This window comes from Gavialis gangeticus, unplaced genomic scaffold (genome assembly GCF_001723915.1).
Source record: "Gavialis gangeticus isolate Ggan-Ray unplaced genomic scaffold, GavGan_comp1, whole genome shotgun sequence".
Lineage (NCBI taxonomy): Eukaryota > Metazoa > Chordata > Crocodylia > Gavialidae > Gavialis > Gavialis gangeticus.
In genome coordinates, this window is record NW_017729022.1 from 160,885,163 (window position 1) to 160,894,965 (window position 9,803).

The 9,803-nt window shown below is 46.1% G+C and overlaps 1 protein-coding gene across 1 annotated transcript in view; it reads right to left on the reverse strand.

Moving 5' to 3' along the window:
- The window catches only part of KCNH1 (potassium voltage-gated channel subfamily H member 1), a 197,676-nt gene extending 189,411 nt beyond the window's left edge, over positions 1-8,265 (reverse strand). The window contains exons 1-3 of the mRNA XM_019515899.1: positions 8,193-8,265; positions 3,965-4,088; positions 3,589-3,695 (exon numbers count right to left, since the gene is read on the reverse strand). Coding sequence (XP_019371444.1) covers positions 3,589-3,695; positions 3,965-4,088; positions 8,193-8,265 — 304 coding nt within the window. The remainder of the gene's footprint in view (positions 1-3,588; positions 3,696-3,964; positions 4,089-8,192) is intronic.
- Between the last annotated feature and the right edge of the window lie 1,538 nt (positions 8,266-9,803).

Genomic DNA, 9,803 nt, shown 5'->3' on the forward strand with positions numbered 1-9,803 from the left:
AAGGTCCCTTCCGACCCTACTTCTATGATTCTATGAATATAGTGACACTTCAATGAGTTGAAAAAACACACAGCCTTGTAATCATGCATCTCCACTATACTCAAATGTATTAAGAAACCATATTTAACTGGCATCTAAAGAGCAAGCAGCACCAGTTACTGATCACTGAGATATGTATTTTAATTAATATCACAAGAATTAAGCACATGGTAAAACTGCTTATAAATCACTTTTTGTGGACCAGATGCTGCCTCCTCCCTGGATGGTCCTTGTCCTACAATATAGAAGTCCTAGTAGGTGACAGGGCCATCACATCACAACTGTGGGGCTTTTTTTGTTCAGGGCCCTCTATTCCATAATGTCTTTTCTTAGAGCCTTGCAAGAGAGCTCAAGACAGGGGAGTGCCTAACATTCTCCACCGCCTACATACCTATAGCAGGACAGACCCTTGAGGGTGACTGTGGCTCCCCCTGATGGCCCATTCAAACCTGCCCACTCCAGCTCCTAAGGGTACCCCCTCACTGCTTTTCCTGCCACACCTTGCTACAATTGCTACATTACTTTAGGAAGCTGACCTAGAGCCCCAGGTTGACCCTGGTGGTGTTGCACTTAAGTCCCTTAGCCAGACCCTTGGTCCTACTTATATCACCAGAGGCTCAGTCTACTACTTCAAAATATTCTGCACTTTGTAAGCACTGCCCATGCCCTCCTGGCCCTAATTGTGCCTGAGGGGCACCAAACCTGGCCCTCACTTCCCCCCCATAGCCAGACCCATGCCTCACAGGTTGCCTCAATTCCATTCTGACCTATGCAGAGCTGTTGCCGCCATTTGGCATAGTCCACCAGGTCCCTGACCCTTGCACAGCTGTATCTTGGCCTCATCCCTGTATAACAGGGAATGCCTCCCAAGCATCCAACCTGTGACCCGCAACTGCCCATATGTAGACACACCTAAGCCTCTAGTCAGAAACAGAAGCACAAGCAAACTGCTTCAAACTAAAACACTTCAACCCTGTTCTGGGTCACTATCCCACAGCAACTCCTACTCTCCTTTTAGCTGTCTCCTTCTAGCTCTCTGGGCTGGCTATGGGTCTGGCTCCAACAGCCTCATGCCCCAGGAGCTCCTCTCCCTGAAGAGGTTAGGGCCAGTCTGCCTTCTCTGGTCCTAGAGCTAGACTTATCTCTCTTTCTACCAGATCTTGATTATCTAAACCAGGCACAGGGGTTTCTCCTTTGCCCACTAATAACCCTGCTCCCTTCTGTTGCAGCCAATTGAGCTGCTCTGCTGTCTGTACTTATCTGACTTCTTGGAGTTCTGCCCCTTTACAGTTTATTGCAGGACAGCTGACTTCAGGATAACCACACTCAGTTTCGTAGCTCCTATCCCTGTCATCTACAGGCTGCTTACTTTCTAGCAGCAGGCCTTTGCTCAGCTGCCTACACCAGATTACAGGTCTTGCCCTACTGCCCTTTTCCTTTTAAAGTAACAGGAGCCCTTGCTCCCTCTTATAGTACTTTGCTTTAAATGTGCATGAGGGACACAGAGAAGCCCCAGGTCCCTTCCAGCCCCTAAAAAACTATGAAACTATGCTACTACAGCCCATATGCTCTACCAATGACAGAGTAGCAGCTGCATAGCTATGCTGTGCCAAATCCCTGGTTAGCTGAGAGGATTTCTTCCTCTGGCCTCCCTTAGATCCCATGAAAACATCTTATTTACTTGGCATTGGAGGCATGGAGGTCAGTTGCATTTGCCCCTGTAGAATTAGACTAGGAATAGTAATAAACTGCAAGACACAGGTAAACACTCGAAACAGAAGACACTGTCAGGGAGATGCAATCAGAGAGACTATATGCTGTTCAACAGGTGCACACAGCTTCTCATGATAGGGATCAGTAAAGTTGTGCTCCAGGAAAGCCCCAAGCAATACAGCAGTCTCAGAGGTAATGGTGCCTCAGACTGCATTATAATATGCACAAAATAAGAGCAGAGACAGAAGAAAGGAAAATAAGCTGGGGTAGGAATGTTTTCTCTCAAAATGATGACAAGGTCAGTGAGATGTATCTTGACTTCACCGGAACAGGCTATATTCTGAAAACAAGGGACAAAGCAGGCCTGTGGATTGGCACTGGCAGGCAGAGACTTTATTATTGTTCAGTAGCCCATGTGAAATGCCTTTGCTTCTTTTGGATAGCCATATGCAGCTGGTACTACTTGGCAAGCTCAGCAGGAAGACAAAGAACCTAATATGCTAGGAAACCTGATTTTAGAAATGGCCCCTCAATATCAAGGCTGAGACAAATTGGTGAGACACATTTAGGAAAATGACATGGTAGCAACCTGTACAGCGAGTAAAGAGGTAATCTTCTAATACAGTCAGCAGAGGTGCTTAGGTTGGGATCCCTCATATTTAAATGAGAAGCAGCTGGCATCAGGGTGGTCTACGAAAGTGATCCTTCACCACAAGCTGCTTCCCTTTACTATTTCACTTGAGCTTGCATTGTTCAATCCACAAGCAAGCTGCAAAACTCATTTTTTTTAAAAAAGTGGACTTCTGGGACCGAGCTGAAGTCATCAGAGGGTTGGTATGTAGGAACAACTGTATCACCATCACGAGGTAATCCATGGACAAATTTTTGGAGTTTCATGGGCTCCGTCCTCCCCAGGGACCCCAGGACTATCTCTTCCAAGGCCTGTTCTGGCCCCACACTCTGCCCTTCAATGGGCTCAGGCCCTCTATTCTTCTGGCCGCTCTTGCTGGGCCAGTTGAGACCTCCATACCTTCCACAACCACCAGGAGTTACTCACCACCAGCCCTCTCATGCCACTGTCCCATCTGTTCCAAGGACCAGTTTGCCCTTTTCAGGCACTGCTCTCTTTGTTACCTGAGCTTTGGGCACCCTGGCCCTCCACTCTCTGCTGTCCTTCTCCACGCTATGGGCTCACATGCTCCTAGTCCCAGGCCCAGTCTGTTGCTAGGCTCAGTGCTGCTTACCCCAGCTCAGCAGCTATCAAGAGCCCTGCTGCCAGGACCTCCTCTCACAGCACCAGTCAGGGCTTATGTACCTCAAGCCCAGCTGACCCCCTAATCAGTCCTCCCCCTCCTTGCCACCTGCAAGCTGCTTCTCAGGCAGCCTCTGCTCTTAAAGTGACTGGTGCAACCAACCACCCTGTCAAAATGAGGAAAAACTGAAAAATGTTTCATTTTCTGTCAGCCCAAAATGATTTCTGTTTTTTTTTTCAGTTTGGCAACTATATAATATATTAATCCATGTAATAATATTCACTCAGTACAACACCTGATTTGGAATTGAGTTGGAATTCAAAAGCAAAATAGTAAGTGGAGGATTATTTGTGCTAAAGTCTTTTAAAGACTTTTAAAGCAAGAAGTCTTCACTTTTGCAGTCTGATGCATGTGGGCAGACTCCCCACAACATCAGTGGGGCTTCATAGGACACAAGGGTCTGTTCTTATGGATCAAGGTGTAGGATTGACACTTAATATTACAGCAAGGACTGCCATCTCTCAGGCTGACAAACTGGAAGCATATGTCACATGTACATTTTTTTTTTAAAGATGCAACTTACTGTTTTTCTTGTACATCAAGATTTCAAAGGAGTTCATCTCGTAGTTTTCAAATGTTTGCCGGACCTTGTCAATTGTATCTTTGTCTGTCAGTTCTCCATACATAAAACTGAAAACAAACCAAAGAATTCAAGTAAGATACTGGAGGAATAAACAAAACCATTTGTTTACAGTGTGAAAAAAGGTTTAACCAAAAATTACCCTTGTCAGATTTTGTAGTATTGTTTCACCTGCTAAGCATAACTGACAGATACAGCCTAGGGAGATTAAAGAGAAAACTGGAATAAACAGATTGGATTCCCAACCTCCCCTGCCCTCTTCAAGTAACAACATAACATTACAAGTTATTTAATAGAAAGTAAATCCGCTCTCAAATACCTGCAGGTGCTGCTCTTTTGCATAACTTCTGCTCTGTGATAGCCTGATAGCTTGCAAAATCCATCATTGCTGTACACAATGGGCCAATCCACTATCTGGGCATTGCCCAAGACAAAATTAGTATCTGTTTGAAAGAACACATCAGTTAGACATTAGATAAGTCTGTGTCTGCACTTCCTGGTTCTATCCACTTTGCGACCTAATCCTGCTCACTTTACTCAATGTATTCCCATGGAAGGAGTCAACATGATTTAAATTTGAGTTCCCTACCTAAAACCTGCGTGATGGAGCTCTATACAAATGAAAGGCAAGGGAGAAGAAATCAATCCCACCCTAGTGCCAGAGTATGGTTTTTAACACAGCTGTTCCTCCCTGCCACTGAAATCCAGCCCTACACAGAAACATCTAAGCACCACTCAGGCAACACATTGGGGATCGGTTATTTTTTATGAATGTAAACTCAGCACCCATCACTGCTGACAACACCCTTTCAATGGCAGGCAGGGCACTGAGCCCCACTCATTGTCACCCATGGTCTGAACATGGTGCCTTCTGTTGTGCATCTGTGGCAGGGTAAATTTCCCCCCTGCAGAATAAAGTAAGCACGATTCAAGCCTTGATGCTCACATGAACTTTGTGCATTGCTAGTGCATAAAATGATACCACATTCAAACACTGAGCCTACTGCTTCTTGCACACAGAGGCAGGATCTCCACTGACATGGATCTTGTGCAGCCAGGTACACCAATCCAGACTGAAAACAAAATGCTATCACTTGTATGGGTGGATGGGGCCACTAAATAGCTGACATTGTAGGTTCTCCTCTGACAGCTGCAAGTGATTACATAAACAAGGAAGCTGAGAATCAGGCCCACCAGCTCTTTGAAAACTATTTAAAAACCTCCACCTGAGTTTCACCCGCAGTGATACAGAAGGTTATCTTTAAGGGCATTTGTAGATAACACTTTAAAGCAGGTTTAAAGAAGGTTAAATGCCTTTTGCACCACATAAATGGCATTGCTGTTTGCACATTCAGCGGTATATTGCACATTAATTCCAGCCGCCGTAGCACTTTCGGTGGCATAATGCGCCTTATATGACTTCGGGCCACAGCAAATGACTTTGGGGTGCTGCAAAGTAAAACACCTCTGAGAAGTTTTAGTTTCTAAACCCTACAGCTGCAGAGGGAAGCACCAGGCCCCATGCAGCCCAGGAAGGCAGGCTCCACAGAAGTGGTGGAAAAAGCAGCAAGCCTGATCATCTTTTTTTCCTCTCAGAGCCTGCCTACCTGAGCTTCAAGGGGTCCCAGTGCTTCCCCTCATGGCTGCACTGCCCCCCCAGGACCACCTGAGCTGGGTGCCACCTAGACCAGGGGCTGCCACAGAGGGAAGCACTAGCCACGCAGCTCAGGGACTGCTCTGCCCACTGCTTCAGTTTAGGGAGAATGAAACCTGTGTCATGTACAAACCCCCTAAGAGTCCACAATGCTAGCTAATTTTCTGTATATGTTGCACGCTCTAGCTGATCAAATATTTATGGCTTTCACCAGTGATTCTTGCAAGTGAAAGACACAAACAAGACTATTTAACTATTAACTGTAAAGAATTTAAGCCAAAAAAAAGCTCTCTTCAAAATCTTTGGTAGAAAGGATGAAGGGGTTTAAACAGAGTACATCTTCAGGCATCCAGTTCTACTGCCCATTCCCACTCACAATATGAAAAGCATCCTTATATACCCCTTAGAGCTAAATATACCAGTAATATAGCTACACTATATACATACAGACATTTTAACTGCTTTGTTTCTTACAAACTATTTTAAGTCTCATGGTTTTTTGTCTGAGTGTCTTGTCCCAGAAACAATATGTGTATTTTACCCCTCACTATGAATAAACAAGTCATTCTTTTCATTGCTGAATCAAGTTCCTGGAGGGTTTGCTGGGGAGAAGGGAAGAGAGGAGGGGCTGTTTGGTTTACTTTGAATGCTGCATTCAATCTTGCCATCAAGAAACATGAAAAGCAACAATGGAAGAAATTTCAGGTCACATTCTGCCCTGGCCTCAATTATTTTAATGATGTTTCCATTAATATTGGCTGCTATCTACCCTGTCCTAAGAGGTAAATTCTAACCCCAGAGCTGAGCTGTGCAAAGGACTCTTTTACTAACTTAAATGGTGACTCTCCATTTGCATCTAAACACAGACTGTTCCAGGTACATTCAGGATTCCAGTTACAGAATATCTTTTCTATAGCCATTTTAAATACTTCATAGTTTCATAGTTTCATAGATTAAGGGTCGGAAGGGACCTAGTAGATCATCTAGACCGACCCCCCGCCCAGGCGGGAAAACAACAAAAACCCCAAAACAAGAAACGGGACTCAAATGAGTCCAGCCAGGTAGGCATCCAGCCTCTTCTTAAAGACCCCCAGGGTAGGGGCCAGCACCACTTCCCTTGGAAGTTGGTTCCAGCTCCTAGCCGCCCTAACTGTGAAGTAGTTTTTGCGGATGTCCAATCTATACCTCCTCTCCATCAACTTGTGCCCATTACTCCTTGTTATGCCAGCGGGCGCTAGGGGAAACAGCATCTCCCCCAAACCCTTCTGGTCCCCCCTAGTGAGTCTATAGACGGTCACCAGGTCCCCCCTCAGCCTTCTCTTGTGGAGGCTGAATAGGTTCAGGTCCCGCAGTCTCTCACTGTAGGGTCTGCCCTGTTGTCCCCGGATCATGCGGGTGGCCCTCCTCTGGACCCTCTCCATGTTGTCCACATCCCTCTTGAAATGGGGCGCACAGAACTGGACACAATACTCCAGCTGTGGCCTGACCAGCGTCGCGTAGAGGGGGAGGATCACCTCCTTGGCTCTACTCGAGATGCACCTGTGGATGCACGACAAGGTCCGGTTAGCCCTGCCAACCATGACCTCGCATTGTCGGCCCATGTTCATCTTGGAGTCAATAATGACTCCAAGATCCCTTTCTGCCTCCGTGCTCTCGAGTAAGGAGTTCCCCATTGTGTAAGTGTGCTGCTGGTTCCTACTGCCCAAGTGCAGCACCCTGCACTTGTCCGTGTTAAAACGCATCCTGTTCCTGTTAGCCCACCCCTGTAACCTATCCAGATCCCTCTGCAATCTCTCCCTCCCTGCTAGCGTGCTCACCTCCCCCCAGATTTTGGTGTCATCAGCGAATTTAAACAGGTTACTTTCCACCCCATCATCCAGATCGCTGATGAAGAAATTGAACAGCGCAGGCCCCAGGACCGAGCCCTGGGGGACTCCGCTACCCACCTCCCCCCAGGTCGAATATGACCCATCCACCACCACCCTCTGAGTGCGACCCCTCAGCCAATCTGCAATCCATCTGACTGTGTAGGTACTTATCTGACTCCTATCATCTTCATGGTTGAGTACCTCACAATCTTTAAAGTATTCACCCACACAATGTGTCTGAGAGATGGGGAAGTACTTTTATCTCTATCTTTTAGATGAGGAACTGAGGGCTAGAGCCATGAAGGGACTTCAACATTGCACTGCTGAGCCTATTTTTCAGGTATCTGGTTCCTGCCACCTCGAGTGAGGTGCCTAAACTTCCTGGAAATAGCCCAGGAAGACTTGGGCAACTCCGGATGGAACTGTCAAGGGCCAGCAAGCTGTGAACATAGCTAACCAAGCTAGTCAACTGATAAACCCGAAGGAAACACTTACATTCCACCCTATTCTAGGACCTGGGCTTTTAACGTTTTCAAGAAACTGAATGTCCAGTTTTGAAGCAGGAACTGAAATCTGGGGTCTCAGAGGAAAACAGGAGCTGTCTTAATGTGCTACATTTATCTCCTTACTCCACTCTCCAAAAGGAAAATAGTTTTGTGCCTATTTGGGGCCTGCCCCTTAGATGTGTGTAACTCAGTATAAATCTCAATTGATACATGTTTTGGATTGACAAAGGACTGAAAGACAGGGACAAAAACTTCCCCTGTACAGTTCCTTCTAATGAATAACCTCTAGGCATGACTAGTCTGTTCACTTTCTTCCTTGTGACAAGGTATTTAGCAGAATTAAAAGAGTAATGGGAATCTGATAGGGCCATGCCATGAGCACTTCTTCTATGGCCTCAAACTTGTGACCTCTGAGCTGTCAATTGTGCACTTTAGCACCCAGACCACCTCAGCCCCACTTTGTTCTCAGAACATTCCCAATACTACTATCTGAGCTCAGTTTCACTAACACAACTTTACATTTCTTTAAGATCTCTGACAATACACTATGCTGAAAACACTCGTAATCAGTGAAGCAATCACTCCGCGACATAAGGACCAACAGTTATTGAGGCAACTCTTGCCTCTCTCCTATTCAGAGACACAGAGTTCCAGAGGTAACAGAGGATCTGAGGTTCTGCAGTTCAAAAGGGAGGAGGGACTCTTTTGTGGTTCCCTGAGTACCGTAGGGCTCAGGGATTTCCAAGTGGACCTGCAAGGCCAGGAAACAAGCAGCCCAGAGAAGAATGCAATTCAACAGAGCCATCATTCCTTGCTTTTTGACAAAGCCACATTATCCATCCCTCTTCATGGAACGAGGTAGAAATACTGACCCGGGCTGCTGTAGCCCTAAGGAAATTTTGGGAGGTTTCCTTTCCCACAGTCCAAGCAGATCTCCCAGGTAATTTACTCAGACACAGTTAGTTTACTTGGACAGTTTAGAAGGACAAAGGTTTGGGGCACTCTCTCATTCCAAACACAGATTAGCAGCCAAGGACCAAAGCTCTAGGACTCTGCATCAGTGAGGTCTGTGAAATGGAGCACTCTGATTTCAACAAGTCAGATCCCAATCTAGCTCTCAGACCCTAAGTGCAAAAAGGTCTTTAAACCACACCCCTCCATTCCCCCATTCCTAATCCTAGAGCTGGCTGGAAACCAATGCAGCTGAACCTGCAGAGCATCTTAGAGTAGTACAAGCTGTTGTAATTCCTGGCAGGTGCCATTTGCACTGTTAGGCACCATAAACGCAACTGGCTGAAGAAGCACTCCAACTGCATTCATTCCCCTGCTGGCCATACCCCCTGTGCATGTGACCAAGAGAAGATGAGCTATTATGGCATTGCTATACTACCCCATGATGGGTTTATGGAAGGGAGGGAGAATCCTACACTGGTTACTTAAGAAGTGTTTAGTCCAGCATTCTGCAGAGGAAGTTGTGCAAAGCATGTTGGGGACCCAAGTCCAATGGCCACAAAGCATTCCCTAAACATAACTCTGGCAAAACAGAAGGACTGCAAAAACTCAACAGCTGGCCACCTGAGAATGTTCCTGGTATAGACCCAGGCTGTAAACATCCCTGCACTGCCAGCCTGAAACTGGGACACAAGACACTACAAAGAATCAGGACTGTGCTGCAACCCATGAGCAGTCTGGAGTAGCGTCAACACCCCAAAGCTTGGACAGCAGGTCTGATTTGAGGCATAAAGCTTCTGAAAGCATAGCTTCAAATCAGACCAGAGTCTTTTCCTACTCCAGGAGCTTCATAAATTTATGAACCTAAAAATGACCCGTTGCAGCCATCCCATAAAGGGTCATGAGTTACTAGAACTGCTTGCAGAAGTAAGAACTGCTCCAGCTCTTAGGCTCTGCAGTGGGTCCTAAATGCACAGGCAACAGCCTCATGGAAGGTCCTACTGCCTATAATTTGTCCTGCTTTTTCAAATGTGTACAGATTTAGCAAAGAGCATACTATTCACTATAACCTATACATGCACCAGCTCTTATACGCTCAACGGCAAGACCTCTTTGAAATATTAATTTAAAATACACCAAGACGTAATAGGTTTCAGGCAGGGTGGGACAGGAAGAATG